Below are 21,850 nucleotides of genomic sequence, written 5' to 3' on the forward strand. Positions count from 1 at the left end.
CCTGTCATGAGAAAAGTCTGAAAGCAAAGGGGGGGGGAGAGAGTAAGAGACAGAGAATCAAGTCCTCTAGAGAAAGGTGAGAAGATGAGTAAGTATCACCTCTGCAGTTATGTTGGGCTCTGCCAAAACCTGTCTGCAGTATCAAACTAGATGTGACATGGGAGCTCCATATTTGGAGCTTCTTTCTCAAAAAGCAGCAGTGGGAGGAGGGGGGGTTCGGATTAGGGCCACAGTGCAGACGAAGGATGCCACAGCCTCCATCCATTATCATGCCCTCCCCCAAAGGTGCTATTGGCCACAAGGGTGAGTGGAAATTTATGGGTTTAAGGGCTTAAATTAGAATTACAGTCAATTCATGCTATACTCTCTTAACTATATTAAGTGGAAACTGTTAGAGGGCACATCCTATCTGCTTTCCTTAACATTCATCTCTAAGACGTAGGTTTGAGTGAGCTGCTGTCTGGCCACTTCAAGTAGCCTTTCCCTGTGTACTCTAAAATGCCCTGTGGACAGTGGTTAATCTTGGTTTAAACCCTAAATTATTTAACCTATTTCACTAATTAATTTTAAAGTTGATCTACTACTCTAATCATATTCTCCCTCAAGGCAGCTTAGAAGAAAACGCATTAAAAATTACATTTGCAAATCACCTACAGCACAACCATTAACTGCATTTATTTACTGTAAAGGTTTAATGGGCTGTTATTTAACCGAGCCAATCACTGTTGTTGAAAAAACTTGTGAACAAGCTCAAGGACACTCTCATACCATATGAGCTAATGCTTAAGCAAAGTCCATTTATATACCTTCCATAAACTTTTCTCCCTATCGCATGTGACTTAGGCGAAACTGTGCTCTGTAGGTTCAGAGCTGGCGCCTAAGTACCTATGGTAAGATCAAACTGAAGGTGTGTCTTGCTTGGCATCCTGTTTCCGCACAGTGGTCAATCAGGTACCTATTAGTGGCTGGGGCCCATTGGGCCTGGAGGGGTGAAAGATCCAACAACAGGTAGAGACAGAGGCAATGACAGGCAGAGCCAGCTAATTCTAGGTTTGTCCCCATCCTCCTTTCTGCTGAGTTCTACAAGGGCAACATTAGAGTCTAAGAAGGAGGGCTCTGACAGGCAGTGCCACCTCTGAACTAGTTGTAATTAAGAAGGTCAGCAAGTGAAGATTGGCTGTGAGTGGACTGAAGTGAGTGGGGAAGTGAACCATTCACCTTAATGAACTAGCCTCCACTGCAGACACCTACGGAAAGACCACAAGCAAAACACAAGGGCAATATTCTTTCACCACTGTTGCTCCCTAGCAACTGCTATTCAGAGACAGATCACATCATATATAGCCACCATGATCAGTAGTCATAGCATTATCTGAAGGCAGCCCTGTATTGTGAAGTTTTTAGTGTTTGATGTTTTACTATGTTTTTATATTTTTAAATTGGGGAAACCTAGCCAGATGGGTAATAATTCTCTATGAATGTTGCTGTCTGAGCTAGGGCAGCAAATGGGCCTCTCTCCCTGACCACCACCTGCAAAAATTGTCAAGATGCATTGCACCCAAGATCAACCAAGTTATTTTGGCACCTAAGGCAAAATAAATAAATAAAAATCCTACAAGCACCTGTCCTTTCCCCTCTCAGCAAACAAATCTTAAAAACAACAAATTTAACTTTCTACAGCACCAAACTAGCATGCCCTTTTGAAAGTGCAAAAAGGAGACAAAGTACTGGAACTTACCAAATCTAGTTTCTTCATCCACTCTTAAAATGCAAGCAACAAATAAAAGATATGAAATAAAGACTTTAGCATCAGCCAAATCGTACAACTGTGGTTCGATGACTCAGCATTTCTGCTGCTAAATATGTTCATGCAAACTCAAACAATGGCCTACAGAAAACAGAGGCCAGAGTGGGGGCAATCAAGGACTTCTTCGTAGAGATAGAAGAGGCATTCCATTTGGTGAATGTGTGAAGGGGCAGTGTGGGCTAGTTGCTATTGGCCATGCCCCGTTGGCTGTGCATAATTCGGGGAACTAAGCAGCGGTGTAGCCAGCTGCTTGGGCACCTGGGGCGGTGTGTGCTCTGCACCCAAGGGTGGGGCAAGCCACCAACAGGGCGGGGTGAGCCAGGGCAGGACACGCTGCGCAGATCCTCCAAGGAGTCTGCCCACTGCCTCCCCCTTAGCCATAGGGTGGCTGAAGGGGAGGCAGCAGGCACACGCACGCCCCATGCTGCCATTTCAGGCAGTGCAGAGCTTGCATGTGCGATGGTGTGACAGCATTCCCCCCCCCCCCCGGTGCATTTGGGCCAGCCCTCACTTAAATATAGCGCACCCACCTCACAGAACACCAATTACCCGAATTCCTACAAACTACCCCAGATTATCATGTGGGGGACTTGTGTGAGGGAAAATTTGTAGTCTTAGGCAGGATTTGATCAAATAAACAAGAAAGATTTTATTAAACATTGGAAGTTTATGACACAAAGTGGGTAAAACAAAGGATACTTCAGATTCTAATGTTATTTCACTTCTGCTCTTTCTCAGTTGTTGCACAACTGTTGTCGCTTAATACTTTGTTTCTTAAACAAGGTGGTACTTCCTGTCAGTTACACACTCCTTTGACAACCCTACTCCTGAGGTACTCCAAGTAACAGACCCAAGGGATCACCACACCCCTCTTAACTGGTTTGGAAGTCTTCTCAATGTAGAAGAATCTTTCCCCTCCTGACTGGAATAAGTCCTAAGTAGACTGTCTTCTCACAGCTTCTACTTCTTCTGGCTCAGCCTCAGTCTCCCAGTTAATTCCTGGCCTATTACTCTTACAGGACACCACACACTATCCTTCACACTAAGCTCAGAGACTCCCTTCTCTAGCTTTTGATATATTCCTCAGAGTGGATGTTTCTACCCAGAACCAACTCTCACTCCCTACTTCCCAACCTAAAAACTGTCTCTCCTTTTCAACTCTCCCTCCTGGAACCCTGGCCAATCAGAAGCTGCCTTTCATTAACAGTTTGCTGGCAGGGAAAATGGAAAAGAAAACACTTGGTGAACCAACCTGCCCAGCAAAAACTAACTTTTCCATCACAGCATGCAGCCAACCCACTGCCTCACCCTTATTATTGTTATTGTTTATTAAATTTGCATACCACCCTTCATCACAGGGCAGTTCAAGACAGAAAAATACAAAATGAGAATACAAAACACACAATAAAACAAAAACAGAAACCAAGCAACAACCCCCCTCCCACAAACACATTTAAAAAGCCATAGAATGTTGAAAAGTTTTCGCCTGGCACCTAAAGATATATAATGAAGATGCCAGGCGAGCCTCCCTGGGGAGAGCATTCCACAAACAGGGGGGGGGGGGCAACACAGAAAAGGCCCGTTCTCCTGTTGCCACCCTCTAGACCTCTCACATGGAAGAGGCACATGAACGTGTCCACTCTGAACGTGTCCAGAGGAGGGCAACCAAAATGGTCAAAGGCCTGGAAACGATGCCTTATGAGGAACGGCTAAGGGAGCTGGGCATGTTTAGCCTGGAGAAGAGGAGGTTAAGGGGTGATATGATAGCCATGTTCAAATATATAAAAGGATGTCACATAGAGGAGGGGAAAAGGTTGTTTTCTGCTGCTCCAGAGAAGCGGACACAGAGCAATGGTTCCAAACTACAAGAAAGAAGATTCCACCTATGTTTAGGTGGAAACATTAGGAAGAACTTCCTGACAGTAAGAGCTGTTCGACAGTGGAATTTGCTGCCAAGGTGTGTGGTGGAGTCTCCTTCTTTGGAGGTCTTTAAGCAGAGGCTTGACAACCATATGTCAGGAGTGCTCTGATGGTGTTTCCTGCTTGGCAGGGGGTTGGACTCGATGGCCCTTGTGGTCTCTTCCAACTCTATGATTCTATGATTCTAAGAAGGGCCTCAGTTGCTGATAACACCAGGGCCTAGAAAGTGCAGGGCAGAAGGTAAGCCAGCTTTATCTGGTTCTGTGATGCTGCAGGCTGCCTGCCCAGCAAGGAGGCTTAACGCTCACCTCACCAGCCAGGAAGTGGATCCAAACCTGCCTGCAGATTGGTCAATAGCACACAGGCTTGGAGGCATGGCTCCCTTTGAGGGTGGGCCTGATGGAGCACATAGGCTTCCTTCAGGTCTGTTCCCAAGGTATTTAAGGCTTCCTGCACAGGCCCCCTGCACTCCACTCAGTTCTTCGTCTGTAGTTTTTTGGTCTGTGTCCAGAAACATGTGGATGAGCGCTGAGACTCTCCACTTCAAGAAGGGGTAGAGCCTGGGTGGAGCTGTGGTTTAAACCACTGAGCCTAGGGCTTGCCGATCAGAAGATCGGCGGTTCGAATCCCTATGATGGGGTGAGCTCCCATTGCTCGGTCCCAGTTTCTGCCAACCTAGCAGTTCAAAAACACGTAAAAGTGCAAGTAGATAAATAGGTACCGCTCCGGTGGGAAGGTAAACGGTGTTTCCGTGCACTGCTTTGGTTTCGCCAGAAGCGGCTTGGTCATGCTAGCCACATGACCTGGAAAAACTGTCTGCGGACAAACGTCGGCTCCCTCAGCCAGTAAAGCGAGATGAGCATCAGAACCCCAGAGTCATTCGTGATGGGACTTAACTGTCAGGGGTTCTTTAGAGCCTGGGAAGGGGAGCAAGGTATTTGCTTGAAGCTACCCAGGGTCCTGAAACACTCATCTGACTCTACCTGCCACCTGCATGGCTAAGCTACCTGCTGATATCTGTGGACTCTGCTTGCTGTCAGGACACTGTATGTACATGGCTCCTCCATTGGTTGGGAGACTTTGCTGATCAGGGATCACAGTCACTTGGAGGACATATAGCTCTACACATTTAGGGCCTTCTTCTCAATAATGTCTAATGCTGTGGGCCCCTGAGATTCCTGCCCACCACAGGAACTTGAAAGCACAGTACAAGCACATCAGGGAAGGTGTGGGGGAGGCTAAATGCGCGTGCCTACTTGTCTGAACATTTCCCCTTATCAGTCTGTGAATAAAATTTAAAAAGCTATAGCAAGGGTGGCTAATATTTTTTGGCCTGACAGCCACATTCACTCTTAACTAGACCCCACATGCTAGTGGTGCATGTGGCCATTTCACACTCTCTCATACATACATGCGCACAAACATGGAGATATGTACAAAGTCATGCAGCTACCCTGCCTCAGTTATTATCTGTGGAGATTAAATCGATGAAGGATTAACCCCGCTCAGATAATCCATCTCAGATAATCCATTTGATAACCAGTGAGAGGGGCAATTTGCATTCCAACCAGGGTTTGGGGTGCCATCTATTCAGGCACAATTTCACAGCCCCCCCCCCCATCATTGCTAAAATCAGTGGCCTCTTGCGGCCACCTAAGGCAGACACAAACTTTAGTAAATGAAAGCTGAGAATTCAGGGCAGAGGTCCAAAATATCTCTGAGTGAGCAAAGAGAGAAAGAGACAGGGATGGACACGCATACCATGGCTACAGCACTAGGCTGGAGTTAGCAAAGGATCAGGTACTGACAACTTGCCTTCTTACGTTGACTTTGAATGATCAGGAAGGTTTTCCCCTCTTTGGCCTATTTTTGGCTGCTTTCACACCTAGCAATACACTTCCTTCTGCTCCCCCACACTGACACTCCTGCTTTTATGTGAGTCAACAGTTCAGCCAGTGTCCAAGCCTGCATGGCTAGGCCAGGTGCCTCCAGAGGGATGTGCATGGGCCGATTCCAAGGCTGAGTGATGTGCTGGCTGCTAAACATGTATGCATACTTTCCCCTGCCTCTTCTGGCATTCCCAACCCCAGACACAGAGCTGTAATCTGGGTTGTGACAACGTCTCCTCTGTATGAGATCACTTGATGGGCTGGAGCGCACAGTGTTCTTTGCTCTAATTCATAGCAGCAGCTGTGCGAGTCCAGTGCCTCCTGGGTAGGAGACTTGTTGATTACTGGCCTGGCTCAGTAATTAGACACATCCAAATGTGCATTCCTCTTTCACTGTTTTTCCAGTCACATGCCCTGTCTAAGGACATAAAAGATCCCCTCCAAATCCTTGACTGGGCCCTCTGAGGTTCCTGCTCTTACAGGTAGGTACAGGAATATGCTCAGTGAAATTGTAACTCAGTCATGTTCTGTGGGTGCTGCAGATTGGGGCTGAATTCAGTCATGGCAACAACAGAGGGCATATGAATCAGGACCAGCATAATGTGAGAGACAGGGGTGACACATACATACTTTACCACCACAATATGGAAGGCAGAAACAAGAGAGAATGAAATGTCAAAAATGCAAGGCATACGAGGAAAGATGGGACACCCCATGCTAAATGTAGGCTGAAAAAGAAAGGTGCAAAAAACAAGGAGCTGCTTTATAACAGTGCCAGCCACTATATAGCTCAGGGATGCATCCCTCCAATATGTTGTTGGACTCATCAGCCCAAAACAGGATGGTCTACCAATGATGATGAGAGTTGTGGACTAGTAGGAGGGTCATAGCCTCCCCATCCCTGATATGGCAACTGCCAACCTAGCAGTTCGAAAGCATGCCAGTGGAAGTAGATAAACAGGTACTGCTGTGGTGGGAAGGTAAATGTCATTTCCATGCGCTCCAGCACTCATCGCGGTGCACCAGAAATGACCCAGAAGCCTGCCTGTGGACAAATGTCGGCTCCCTCGGCCTGAAAGTGAGATGAGCGCCGCAACCCTTAGTTGCCTTTGACTGGACTTAACTGTCCAGGGGTCCTTTACCTTTTACAGTATACCTTTTCCTTGATATAACCTATCCCTGCCTACTCTCTGACCAGCAGTAATTCTTCAAGGGTTTCAGGCATAGCCCTTTCTCATTCCCTACTACCTAACATCTTTCAAAGCAGAGGCACCTAGGACAGAAACTAGAATCTTTTTAACAAACCTGGTGATGGAGACTGTGAGGGTGTGCATGCTCCTGTATTTATTTGTATCCACCACTCTCCATGAATGGTGGTAGCAGCAGCTGTGAACAACTGATTAGAACAACTGATTAAAATACACCCTCATACCCTGAACACTTGGTTGTGAGCTCCAATCCACTTTAATCTGCCCCTGAAAAAGACAGCTTCATTGCTTCAAGGCAGGTGGTAGATATGCATTCTGGTGCCATTTCCCCATATCTGCAGCACACTGGACTCGTTTCTCTAAGCTGAATGTGGCACTATAATCGGCTTTTGTGTGGCATAGAACCGTGCTCTGCAACAGGCGCCAGCATGACTCAGGGGTGGAATGTTTAATGCAAAAGGAGAATGAAGCTCCTTTTCTTCTCCCTGGTTGGGGACACTTGGAGGCGACTGCCAGAGTCTGGAATGATCCTTCTAGCTTCAGATCTGGAGCTTGCCTTGCATGTTAAAAGGTGACAGACACTGCATTCGTGGCAAAACCAGGGTTAGCAGACTGAAGTTCTGTAACACAGAGGAAAGACATGCTCCAAAATGGTCAGAGGAGGCAAACTCCTTCCCCAACATGCGGTGAGTCCTGGGGCAAGAATTGCAAAGGATTTCAGCATTATAGGGGGTAAGGATGAAGAACAGATTCAACAAGCCTTGATTTTGTGTGAGGAGCAGAGAAATGGATGTTCTGACCATCTGTCTGGTGAAAATGTCACATTTCTTCCATGTCAGATTATACAATACCAATTTGTCTATTTTCTGGACCTGGGGCACCTAGGCACACGCCACAGAATCATAAAGTTGGAAGGGACTGTAAAAGTCATCTAGTTAAAACTACCTGCCAATACAATGACTCCGCTGCAAACATTCGTGACATCCTCCTGTCACTGCTTAAATGTCTCCAACAGAGGAAGAGTTTGCTACTGAGTCTCTGGGACTCAGCCATAAAGCTCAGTGGCTGACCTTGAGCCAGCCACTGTTCCTCAGCATAAGCATAGGCTCCTGCAGCCAATTGGAAGCTCTGTCAGATGTTCGGCTTCCGAAAGAACATTAAAAAACCAGAACACTCACTTCCGGTTTTCGATTGTTTGGGAGATGAAATGTTCAACTCCCAAGGTGTTCGGGAGCTGAGGTACAACTGTATCCTTTTTCTGAAGTGCAGTGCCCAAACCTGGATACAGACGGTGTCTGCCTAGTGCAGAATAAAATGAAATGATTACTTCCCATGGCTTGGAAAACTTAGTTCAATGTAGCACAAAGTACCTCCCTGCATGAGCAGACAACTTTCTCTTGCACAGTGGGAGTTTTCCCCCTCTCCTCCCCATCGACTGTACTCAAGGTTTCCCCAACCTTACAGAGCTGATTTGGGGACTGTGCTGGGCCTGCACAGGGGGACAGAGGAAGAGGTGTGCTATTGCACAAGCGGAAATCATTCCACTCGTGCAGTTATTTAGTTGAATATTGCCCTATAGTTACATTGAAACCCTTAAAATGGCATTAGACTTTTTTGTTAATTTTATTAACATTTTGTTTAAATTACAATGCCAATAAACAATACAATATAACATCTCTTGACATAGATCTCTTCACTTCTTTGGACTCCCTCACATCTCCCGCTCCTGCATTCCTGTTTATGAATTTTTTTCCAGCAAATTTATCCCCTTATTTCTATTCTTATTATCTAGTTTTCCAATGTTATATCTCTGATTTTAACTATCCTTTATTCAAATCTTAAAGAATTTAAATATAACCTACAACTTCCAAATTTTTTATCCTTTCTTAAATTTAGCTTATCTTCATAATTCACTTCATCTAGCTTAATGGTGCCAAGTTGTTTATACTCTCGCATCCTTCTTAACATTCATACAATTTACAATATTTTTGTAGATAAATCTTGAATTTCTTCCAATCCTCTTCCACCGTCTCTTCTCCCAGGTCTCGGATTCTGCCAGTCATCTCAGCCAGTTCCATATAGTCTATCAGTTGCATCTGCCATTCTTCCAGTGTGGGTAGATCTTGATTTTTCCAATGCCTAGCGACAAGTATCCTTGCTGCTGTTGTTGCGTACATAAAAAATGTTCGGTCCTTCTTTTGCACGTTCTGGCCGACAATACCCAAAAGGAAGGCCTCTGGTTTCTTAGGGAAGGTATACTTAAATACCTTTTTCAGCTCATTATATATCATTTCCCAGAAAGCCTTCACTCTAGGGCAAGTCCACCAGAGGTGAAAGAATGTTCCTTCATTTTCTTTACATTTCCAACATTTGTTATCAGACAAGTGGTATATTTTTGCAAGTTTGACTGGGGTCATGTACCATCTATATATCATTTTCATAACATTTTCTTTCAAAGCATTACATGCAGTAAAATTCAGCCCAGTAGTCCACAACCTCTCCCAGTCCTCAAACATAATGTTGTATCCAATGTCCTGTGCCCACTTTATCATAGCCGATTTAACCGTTTCATCTTGTGTATTCCACTTCAACAGCAAGTTATACATTTTTGAAAGTACCTTAGTCTTAGGCTCTAACAGTTCCGTTTCTAGCTTCGATTTTTCCACCTGGAATCCTAACTTTTTATCAAGTTTGAAAACTTCTTTAATCTGAGCGTAGTGTAACCAATCTCGCACTTTGTCTTTCATTTTCTCCTGACTCTGCAGTTTCCAATTATCTCCATCTTTTTCTAATATTTCCCAATACTTCGGCCATTTGGCCTCCATATTGAGTCTTTTCCGGGCCTTAGCTTCCAATGGTGAAAGCCACCTTGGAGTTTTGTTTTCCAATAAGTCTTTGTATTTTGTCCAGACATTAAACACTGCTTTTCTGACAATATGGTTCTTGAAAGTCTTATTGATCTTAACCTTGTCATACCATAAATATGCATGCCAACCAAAAGCATTATTAAAACCTTCCAAATCTAATACATCAGTGTTTTCGAGAAGCAGCCAATCTTTTAGCCAGCAGAAAGCTGCGGCTTCATAGTACAACCTTAAGTCTGGCAGGGCAAAGCCCCCTCTTTCTTTCGCATCAGTTAATATCTTAAAGGCATTAGACTTTTTTGAAGCCACATCACCCTGATGACTCACATTCAGTTTCTGACCAAGTACAATCCCAAGATCATTTCACATGTATTGCTGCCAAGCTACGTATCCCTCCTCCGCTGCAGATGTCAAATTTATTTTGAATTTTATTCCCATCTTGGAGGTGTAAAGCTATCCCTCCCAGTTTTGCACCATCCGCAAACTTGATGAGGAATCCCTCCATCCCTAAGTATTTGATGAGAGAGTGTGTGTATGTCCTGCGTTGCTCTGTCTCCCCCCACTTAAACTTTGCTCCAATGTGATGAACCACCATAAATGAGAAAGCTTTGGGTATCATTGGGCATCATTTCCCAACAGTTGTGACAATAGTATCAACTAGATCACATTTAACCAATTTGCTAACCAAAATATCATGGGGGAGTTTATCAAATGCTTTGCTGAACTCAAGATATACTATGACCACAACACATTCCAAAATCCACTAAACCAGTAAGCCAATAAAAAAGAGAGATAAGATTAGTCTGGCATGATTACTTATTGACAAATCCATGCTGGTTCCTACCAACCACAACATTAACAAAAAGCCTGAGTACTTTACAAACTGTTCTGGTTATCTTCCCTGGTATGAAAGTCAGGCTGACTAGTCTTCAGTTTGCTGGATCTTTCTTCCCACCCACACCCACCATCCCAATTTTCTGAAGATTGGGGCAGCATTTGCCCATCTCCAGTCATCTAGCACCTCACCTGCTGTCTAGGCTTTCTCAATTGGGATAGTTATACAGGGTGAGTCTTTTAAAAGAGGCCCTGTGGAACATGTGTACTCTGTATCCCCAGGCCTCTTTTAAAGGACTCACCCTGTATAAGTAATACCAAGAACACACTTATTCTTTTAGCTGAAGACCACCAGCTATCAGGCAAATTTCAAGGATGACTCACAGCTTGAGTCTGTGGGTGCTTCATCTGTCACAAGCTCCCCGCTTCAAACAAATACAAGCAGAAACCAGTTTGTCAGAGCACATTATTTGTGATTGGTTATGGTATGGAACCCCTTCATGGATCACTGCCTTGCCGCGGCGAAGGGGCTTGAATAACTCAGAGAAGCTATGAGCTATGCCGTGCAGGGCCACCCAAGTTGGACAGGTCATAATGGAGAGTTTTGACCAAACGTGATCCACCTGGAGCAGGAACCGGCAAGCCACTCCAGTATCCCTGCCAAGAAAACTCCATGGACAAAGACAACAGGCATATAAAAGTTATGACGCTGGAAGATGAGCCCCTCAGGTCGGAAGGCGTCCAAAATGCTACTGTGATGGCCTGGGATTCCGATTCAGAGGCTGAACCAGAGGAATCCCAGCCTGCACAGGAGTCCCCGCCTCCAGGGCCGGCTGAATTGGGGCAGGGCCTGGATTCTGAAGCGCCTGCACCTGTGTTAGATCCTCAGGAGCAGGCACCAGGTGATCCCACTCTGGCTCCAGAGGTGGTTGAGGACTCAGTGCCTGCAGGTGAGTCTCCCCCTGGGCCCAGTAACCCTTTAGCCTCTCCTGAACTGCAGAGACTCAGGGCAGAGAGGCGAAGGGAACTGGTTGCTCCCAGGAGGAGTGCTCGCCTTAAGGCCAAGAGAGGTGGGTCTCCTGGGGGCTGGGACCGCCCGTGGCCTCAGAACAGATAAAGGCCAGTCGGCCCGGTCCCAGGTTGTGGGAGCAACGTCGTTGTTGAGTTCCTGTTCATGCCCGGACCCAGACCTGACTCTTCAGTGCTCCTGTCCCCGCCCGGCTTCCTGTTTCGGACTTCGCCCCGCTCCTTGTGGACTGATTCCAGGCTAGTGACCCAGGACCGGACTTTGACTACGCCTACGGTAACCTTCCCCCCAGGATCAGCACAGCTACTGAGGAAGAGCGGAGGACAAGTACAAGTAGATCCAGAGCTGATGAAGCGACTGGGCCAAAGCCGAAAGGATGCTCAGTTGCGGATATGCCTGGAAGCGAAAGGAAAGTCCAATGCTGTAAAGAAAAATATTGCATAGGAACCTGGAATGTAAGAACCATGAACCTTGGTAAGTTGGATGTAGTCAAAAATGAGATGGCAAGAATAAATATTGACATCCTGGGCATCAGTGAACTAAAATGGACGGGAATGGGCGAATTCAGTTCGGATGACCATCACATCTACTACTGTGGGCAAGAAACCCATAAAAGAAATGGAGTGGCCCTCATAGTCAACAAAAGAGTGGCGAAAGCTGTACTGGGATGTAATCTCAAAAATGATAGAATGATCTCAATACGAATCCAAGGCAGACCTTTTAACATCACTGTAATCCAAGTTTATGCACCAACCACTGGTGCTGAAGAAACTGAAATTGACCAATTCTATGAAGACTTACAACACCTTATAGAAATGAAACCAAAGAAGGATGTTCTTCTCATTACAGGGGATTGGAATGCTAAAGTAGGGAGTCAAGAGATAAAAGGAACAACTGGCAAGTTTGGCCTTGGAGTTCAAAACGAAGCAGGGCAAAGGCTAATAGAGTTCTGCCAAGAGAACAAGCTGGTCATCACAAACACTCTTTTCCAACAACTTAAGAGACGACTCTACACATGGACATCACCAGATGGGCAGCATCGAAATCAGATTGATTATATTCTCTGCAGCCAAAGATGGAGAAGCTCTATACAGTCAGCAAAAACAAGACCTGGAGCTGACTGTGGCTCAGATCATCAGCTTCTTATAGCAAAATTCAAGCTTAAACTGAAGAAAGTAGGAAAAACCACTGGGCCGGTAAGATACAATCTAAGTCAAATCCCTTATGAATACACAGTGGAAGTGAGGAACAGGTTTAAGGATTTAGATTTGGTGGACCGAGTGCCTGAAGAACTATGGACGGAGGCTCGTAACATTATACAAGAGGCAGCAACTAAAACCATCCCAATGAAAAGGAAATGCAAGAAAGCAAAGTGGCTGTCCAACGAGGCCTTACAAATAGCGGGGGAGAGAAGGCAAGCCAAATGCGAGGGAGATAGTGAAAGATACAGGAAATTGAATGCAGATTTCCAAAAAATAGCAAGGAGAGACAAGAAGGCCTTCTTAAACGAGCAATGCAAAGAAATAGAGGAAAACAATAGAATGGGAAAAACCAGAGATCTGTTCAAGAAAATAGGAGATATGAAAGGAACATTTCGTACAAAGATTTCCATAATAAAAGACAAAAGTGGAAAGGACCAACAGAAGCAGAAGACATCAAGAAGAGGTGGCAAGAATACAAAGAGGAACTATACCAGAAAGAAATGGATGTCTGGTATACCCCAGGTAGTGTGGTTGCTGACCTTGAGCCAGACATCCTGGAGAGTGAAATCAAATGGGCCTTAGAAAGCATTGCTAATAACAAGGCCGTGGAAGTGATGATATTCCAGCTGAACTATTTAAAATTTTAAAAGATGATGCTGTTAAGGTGCTACACTCAATATGCCAGCAAATTTGGAAAACTCAGCAGTGGCCAGAGGATTGGAGAAGATCAGTCTACATCCCAATCCCAAAGAAGTGAAGTGCCAAAGAATGCTCCAACTACCACACAATTGCACTCATTTCACACGCTAGCAAGGTTATGCTTAAAATTCTGCAAGGCAGGCTTAAGCAGTATGTGGACCGAGAACTCCCAGAAGTGCAAGCTGGATTTAAAAGAGGCAGAGGAACCAGAGACCAAATTGCAAACATGCGCTGGATTATGGAGAAAGCTAGAGAGTTCCAGAAAGACATCTACTTCTGCTTCATTGACTATGCAAAAGCCTTTGACTGCGTCGACCACAGAAAACTATGGCAAGTTCTTAAAGAAATGGGAGTGCCAGATCACCTCATCTGTCTCCTGAGAAATCTCTATGTGGGACAAGAAGCTACAGTTAGAACTGGATATGGAACAACTGATTGGTTCAAAATTGGGAAAGGAGTACGGCAAGGCTGTATATTGTCCCCCTGCTTATTTAACTTATATGCAGAATTCATCATGCGAAAGGCTGGGCTGGATGAATCTCAAGCCGGAATTAAGATCGCCGGAAGAAATATCAACAACCTCAGATATGCAGATGACACAACCTTGATGGCAGAAAGTGAGGAGGAATTAAAGAACCTTTTAATGAGGGTGAAAGAGGAGAGCGCAAAATACGGTCTGAAGCTCAACATCAAAAAAACGAAGATCATGGCCACTGGTCCCATCACCTCCTGGCAAATAGAAGGGGAAGAAATGGAGGCAGTGAGAGATTTTACTTTCTTGAGCTCCATGATCACTGTAGATGGTGACAGCAGTCACGAAATTAAAAGACGCCTGCTCCTTGGGAGAAAGGTGATGGCAAACCTAGACAGCATCTTAAAAAACAGAGACATCACCTTACCAACAAAGGTCCGTATAGTTAAAGCCATGGTTTTCCCAGTAGTGATGTATGGAAGTGAGAGCTGGACCATCAAGAAGGCTGATCGCCGAAGAATTGACGCTTTTGAATTATGGTGCTGGAGGAGACTATTGAGAGTCCCATGGACTGAAAGAAGATCAAACCTCTCCATTCTTACATGCCCAAGGATTAAGGCTTTCTGGGAGATGATATATAATGAAATGAAAAAGGTATTTAAGTATACGTTTCTGAAGAAACCAGAGGCCTTTCTCCTGGGCATGGTCAGCCAATTGGTGCCAAAGAAGGATAGAACTTTCTTTATGTATGCTACAGCAGCTGCAAGAATACTCATCGCAAAGCATTGGAAGACACAGGACCTACCCACCTTGGAAGAATGGCAGATGCAAGTAATGGACTATATGGAAATGGTAGAAATGATGGGCAGAATCCGAGATCAGGGAGAAGAGTTGTTGGAAGAAGACTGGAAGAAATTTAAAATCTACCTACAAAAACATTGTAAAATTTTTGAATGTTCATGACATTGAAATGAAATGAATGGGTTCTAGTAAAAAAAGGTAAAATAATATGAAAGAAGGGATAGATATTAGATGAAAATTAGGAACAAACAATATGTGAAGAAAGATAATCAAGGATAAAATTAATAAGGAATTTGCTAATTAATTTTAAATTGGAATACAAGAAAGGGGGGTGTGAGGAAGTCAAGAAAATAGGTTTATGAATGGTAAGAAATTAAAGAGAGGGATTTTCTTTTTTAACTTTTTGAATTCTCTTTTAGTGTTTTAATTTTCCATTTTTTTTGATTTTTGATTTTTTCTTTTTATTCTTATATGTTAATTGCTTGTTTTTATTGTATTCTGATGTTTTTTGTATGTTTACACTATTTCGTGTTTTTCTTTATGTAATCTTTTTCTTTGATAAAACTTAATAAAATATTATAAAACAAAACAAACAAAAAACAAAAAACAAACCTCTCCATTCTGAAGGAAATCAGCCCTGAGTGCTCACTGAAGCTGAGGCTCCAATACTTTGGCCACCTCATGAGAAGAGAAGACTCCCTGGAAAAGACCCTGATGTTGGGAAAGATGGAGGGCACAAGGAGAAGAGGACGACAGAGGACGAGATGGTTGGACAGTGTTTTCGAAGCTACAAACATGAGTCTGACCAAACTGCGGGAGGCAGTGGAAGACAGGAGTGCCTGGCGTGCTCTGGTCCATGGGGTCACGAAGAGTCGGACAACAACATGGTATGGACATTCCTGGAGAAGAACCCAAAGACAACAAGCTCCTCTACCAAGCATCTTGGGGTTACTGAGGAGCTGCAAAGTTTTCTCCCTTCTTCCACATGACCAAATGGACATTTGTGTCACAGGACATACACACACATCATTCCAGTTCATTGATAACAAGAAGATATATAATCTAGGCTGCAATCCTATACTGTACACACATTTTACCTGGGCTAATCTTTCTTGAATACAGTGTAGAGTAGACCTGCGTAGAGTAGACCTGCAATTGCTGCATGCCATAGGCTCTAATCTAATGTAAACATAAGATATATCTCAATGCAACCATGTAAAACAGTTTAAAGATGAAAATGAATAAAAGTGATGTTATGAAATGAAATAAAATAACAATGCTGCTTCTATTGCTTGCCCTCCCTGTTTTGTAATGAATAACTGTGCAGAAAAACTGTTTGTGATCAACAGCCAGGAGCATGGCCTAAGGTTACTTGAATGTTTGGGCAAAAATAGCTTTTCCTTCTGCTGTAGATTATAACAGGTCCCTTGACTCCTGCCCATGCTTAGAAGCTGCACCAGGGAATTCAGAATACACTTAAAAGTAGATTTGAATTGCGTGGGTGAAACATTATGGTATTCTTGAACTTCTGTTGGGTAACCTTACCACCATCAGCTTAGTTAAGCTCTCTACATACAATTCAATCATCTTATGGCCAAATCCTAAACTAGGAGAAGATGCATGGGCAGATCAGATGGTGATGGCTCAGCATCTCCTCCTTTTGTCCTTTTTTACAACCCCACATGCCGGCAAAGGACTTGCCCAGAGAAGGGTGATGGAGAGGAGGATCTAGTGACCCAATGTTGTGCATCGTGCAAGCAGCATATCTCATACAGCACATGAATGGTGGACACATTCTTTGAGAGTTGATCCTTATGTAGCAAAACGGCACCATTCATTGAATGGGGAAACCCCAAGATTTGCAGAAGCACACAAGATATTGGGAGGGGGAGACTGACTTGGAATGACGACTGACTTGGTGGAAGATGAGGAGGGAATGGAGTGTCCTGAATGTTTTGTTGCTGGTCCCACTTGTTACTATTATGACATTTTACACAGGAGTAGCCAATGGGGTGCCTCCCCGATGTCACTGGACTCCAAATCCCATCAGCCTCAGCTAGAATTGCCAATGGCCAGGGATTGCTTTATTTAGAGAGATTTATCAACCACTTAATCAAAGAGCTCTCCACGGAAACAGTTAAAACCCACAAAAAACCAGTTAAAAAACGAAAGTGAAGATTATTATTAAAATATAGATAAAAACAGTAAAATATGGGTAACTAAAATATACTGTATGTGTCCAAAACTATACAGCAAAGGTTCCTGCTTAAGGTCTCATAGTAAGTGATAAGAAAGGCACGTACGCTGCCACACAAAAAAAGATCAAGTCCTCATTAATTAATAATTCTGTGGCACTTGTAAATTGGACATTCTGCAAATTGAAGGGTTGGAGTAGGCCCATCACTTACTCAAGTGAACCATTGAGTAAATCAGTCCAAAACTGTTAAGTGCTTTATATACTAATAGCAAAACTTTAATAAATAATAATAATTTTTTTATTATTTATATCCCACTCTCCCCAGCCAAAGCTGGGCTCAGAGTGGCTAACAACAGTAAAAATAGCACAATTTACATAAAATCACAGTCAATTAATTAAAATACATTCTAAAATCAATTCAGAATCAAATTAATGGCAACCATTGGGCTAGAGTTTTATGAGGATTACAGAAGGAGGGGGTCAGACTGTGCCTTGGCCAAAGGCCTGGTGGAACAGCTCTGTCTTGCAGGCCCTGCGGAAAGATGTCAACTTTGAACTTGGCCTGGTAACTAATCAGCAACCAGCACTGATCTCCGAGCAGGAGTGCAATATGATGACAGACTCTCACTCCTGTCAGCAATTGTGCTGCAACTTTCTCTATAAACTACTCTTAGATCAACAGCGAGGGAAGCCCCATATAAAGTGCAATGCAGTAATTCAATCTACAGGTGCCACATAATACCTGTTCCACATTGGTAAGAACTTCATCGTTTAGTGTGGCAGCACCTGCACTTTAGGACTCGTTGCCTATTGAGATCACCAATCTCGCCCCAAATGGGCGCCAATGGCGGCACTGCTTCTCCACTACCAGCACTGGCAGAGGCGGCAAGGCAGGCTGGTGGCCCATGGGGAATGCCACCTCAGGGGCAGCAACCTCACCCTGCCTTATGAGCTGATCTGGCTCTGGGTGGAGTCCAACAATATTGAGAGGGCATCACTTTTACTGCCCCTGTTCTGTGCTTACTAGTTTGTTGTGTTCCTTACTTTCCCACTGCCTTGCATCAAACTGCAAGCTAAGGGAGCTAGGCCTAAACTTGAGTTAATAGTAGGATTGGAATTTAAAACATTCTGGTCAGTTTTAAAAAGGTGCCTCTGATAAACCAGGAAACACATTTTAAAATTAGGGTTTTTTTGTAAAAGTACTTACAAAAACTGCACATGGCAACCACCATTCTAGAAAAGGCATTCCCTCTAGTGAGTGAGAGGAGGAAAATGCAAAATCTGTCGAAGATATTTCCTGCAAGTACACGCACACCACTTACAGAACAAACGATTTATTTAGATTCATTATCTTCTTCTTATATGCAAATTTAAAATAAACTACGATCTATACAATTAAGTGACTATGATTTCACTAATCAGGTATTGCCCTAGTTAACAGTAAATTAAAGCCTACTTGGCTTTCTCACTATAATTTTGCTGCAAGATAAAAGGTTTTTTTAAAAAACAACAACGCACTGATGAGTTAGATCAGAAGATCCATAAGCTGCAAAACCACTGATTTTAAAAGGAGGAAAATTCAAATCACGTGAAAACTGCCTTGTTGCAACATGCAAAGCTTAAGGAGACACAGCGGCAACAGTAAGGTGGCTCCCTGCCTGCAAAAAAATCCCCTTACTAAACAGCCCAGGAAGCCACAAACGCAGTTGCAACCTCTGTTCGCATAGACTTTGCTATAATGTTGGCTCTAAAAATTTATTAGTGAACCTGCTATGAGAAAAGGGCTCTAGAGGTAAGCAGACTGGGACATGCAGTTTAAAATAGGTGATAATTTTGATAAATGAAAGAATTGGCAGCTCAAGCCTTACTCAAAACCCCATACTTCACTCTTGAAGTCCTGGTCACTTAAAAGCAGATGTTGGAAAAAAGGCATTCTGCAGAAGCAGAGAGACACTCATATTCTTAACACTGACTGCATTCCCATGTAATATTTTCTGACTTATTGTGGCTTACTGTAAATGAGCAACATGCTGGTACGTGCTGCCCAATTGCTTCCACTCTGCTTACCTCCTGGCATGAGCAGAACAAACAAACCAGGAAGCTTTGGCTTTCCATTAAAATCAAACCAGGGGTCATATTTTGCTGTTCCCTCAGAAGCCAATGCCAGCAAGTCAACAACAGGCCATGTTTTAAGGTTACCTAATGATCATGGAAGGGACGCAGGTGGCGCTGTGGGTTAAAGCCTCAGCGCCTAGGACTTGCCGATCGAAAGGTCGGTGGTTCGAATCCCTGCGGCGGGGTGCGCTCCCGCTGCTCGGTCCCAGCGCCTGCCAACCTAGCAGTTCGAAAGCACCTCCGGGTGCAAGTAGATAAATAGGGACCGCTTACCAGCGGGAAGGTAAACGGCGTTTCCGTGTGCGGCTCTGGCTCGCCAGAGCAGCGATGTCACGCTGGCCACGTGACCCGGAAGTGTCTCCGGACAGCGCTGGCCCCTGGCCTCTTAAGTGAGATGGGCGCACAACCCCAGAGTCTGTCAAGACTGGCCCGTACGGGCAGGGGTACCTTTACCTTTACCTTTAATGATCATGGCTTGGTCAAGAGAAACAATCCACAATACCTGGTTCAGACATAATAGGATACCAAGGTTTTCTACATAGCTGTCAAGTGTCCCTTATTTGAAGGGACAGTCCCTTATTCCAGCACCATGTCTCGCTGCTGTCCCTTATTGATGGATGTCCCTTAAATGTCCCTTAAATGATGTCCCTTAAATTTCAAAGGAAGCAGCTCCTCTCCCTCCCTCCCTGCCGGCCAGGGAGGAGGGAGGCTCCAACTGTGTTGCTTGGCTGTGTTGCTCACCCAATAAGAAGTCTAAGAACGACTGGGGGGTGGAGCTTGCATGCCTTGTGTGGCTAGTTAATGCAAGCTGAGGGGGGGTTTGAATGCTGGACGCCATTTTGTTGCATGTGCTGCTGCAAACTTTGCAGTGCAAAGCCAGGCCGGGGAGCCATCTTAAGCTGAAGCTGCATAGGCCTTGTGGTGCATGTGATTCAGATTCTATTCAGTTGAACCTCTGGTTACAAAGTTGGTTGGACAGTGTTCTCAAAGCTACCAGCATGAGTTTGACCAGACTGCAGGAGGACAGGAAGACTGGAGTGCCTGGAACAGGTGAGGCTGCAGGTCCCTTATTTTGGCTGCTGGTCCCTTATTTTCAAATCTGTAAGTTGACAGCTATGGTTTTCTAGTTTGCTTATTTTGCTCTTCCAGACTAAGAGCAAAGCAAAAACAACCAGGCAGGGTGCACTAGCACACTGCTCAATCACAGTAAACTAAGGTAAATTAGAAAATCTGGCTTATTGCTATGTTCAAACATAGCCACTGTAGGTCCCTCACCTGATGATTGGCTTTGAAAACAGGTTAAATCCATTGACAAGTCAAGAGGTACACTTTCGGTTTTATCACAGAAGAGACCATAAGCAGAACATACTATTTCCATGCAGAAGGTACTCTGTTTGAATGCCTGGTACTTCCAGTTTTCTTATCACATAGTAAGTGATGAGAAAGGCCTCTTCCTGAACCCTTAGAGGGACATTGCCAGTCAAAAGTAGACAACACTGGCCTAGCTGGACAAACAATCCGACACATCATAAAGCATCTTTTAGAGCAGATTTGGGGACCCACAGGTTGAGAACCGCTGTTTTAGAGAATGATGGAAGTAGTCATCTCCTGTTTGTTCTTAGAATATAGTCCAATGTGGCTAATTTGTTGCCCTCCAAGAGTTATTAGACTACAACTCCCATCATCTGTGACCACTAGCCGTACTAGCTGAGGCTCATGGGAGCTGTAGTCCAACACCATCTCAAGTGACACAGGTTAGCCACCCCCCTGGTCTAAGGCAGACCTCAGAGATACACCACCACTGAACATTCCAGCAAATAAGCTATAACTATAGCCATGAAATTATCAATCATGGATTTGTTCAGTTGTGTGCAAACCTGAGTTTGGTTTTGTAATAGAATTTTTTTTTAAAGAATCATTTTTTTAATGGCACTATCTTAAGCATGTTTACTCAAAAGTAATCTCTATCGAGTTCAACAGGTCTTATTCCATAGTAAGCATGCTTAGGACAGCAGTCTCAGAGTAGTAGCCATAATCTCAACTCACGGCCATAAGTACTTTGTAAGCTCAGCAGCATTTATCACCAAGTTGTGAGCATTGCTTTAACCATGGAAGTACAGCATACTCAAATGCAGCGCTGTAGCAAACAATCTTACAGGAATCAGGGGTTCATTATAGCCACCAAGTTCAAATTTACTCCATGTGGATTTCTAAGGTCTCCAGTCAACTCAAAAAATATTTTACCTATGAGCACCAGCTCTGAAATCACCAGGTTTCACAGATGCATAATCCTAACCACGTAGATTTCTAAAGAAGCGAGAGCTGTGTGCAACTAAACAGGAAGAAAAATCTTATTGCTGACACTGGAACCATCATTTCTGCATACCCACAGGAAACATATCTGTGAGGCACAGCACAACCATAAATGGGGGGCGGGGAAGCACCACAAAAAGGAGCCTATTTACGTTATCAGATACTTCGAATTACCACTTTCCTCTTCAGCAGGGCTCCTGCACTTTTAACAGCTGCATAGCAGGTGAACAAATGAGTGGCACTCACTGTATCCCCATGCTAAGAAAACTATCACCTATTGCAGCAGTTGCCTTCTAGACGTTACTGGACCACAGCTTCCATAATCTGACCACTGGCCAATATATATCAATTTACCACAATTCTGTAGGCACAGTAAAAGCCGCATAAAAATTTGAAATCACAGATCTTCAACTGTTTCAGAGATATAAGGGTTCAGGCAGTCCCTGAACCTAATTTGTTCAAGGCTTTGTAAATGAATATCAGTATCTTGAATCTGGCTTGG

At 44.2% G+C, this 21,850-nt stretch overlaps 1 protein-coding gene across 3 annotated transcripts in view; it reads right to left on the minus strand.

Annotated features, from left to right (window-relative positions):
• DEF6 (DEF6 guanine nucleotide exchange factor) overlaps positions 1–21,850 on the minus strand; it is a 51,018-nt gene that overhangs the window by 25,224 nt on the left and 3,944 nt on the right. The window contains exons 1-2 of one of the 3 annotated variants that reach the window (XM_079980882.1): positions 3,301–3,363; positions 1,739–1,761 (exon numbers count right to left, since the gene is read on the minus strand). The exons of the other annotated variants lie outside the window; for them this stretch is intronic. Coding sequence (XP_079837008.1) covers positions 1,739–1,761; positions 3,301–3,349 — 72 coding nt within the window. The 5' untranslated portion in view covers positions 3,350–3,363. Of the gene's footprint in view, positions 1–1,738; positions 1,762–3,300; positions 3,364–21,850 lie in introns of those variants that run through there. 3 annotated transcript variants of the gene reach the window in all.

Source organism: Podarcis cretensis, assembly GCF_951804945.1.
Source record: "Podarcis cretensis genome assembly, chromosome: 6".
In the NCBI taxonomy this organism is placed as follows: Eukaryota; Metazoa; Chordata; class Lepidosauria; order Squamata; family Lacertidae; genus Podarcis; species Podarcis cretensis.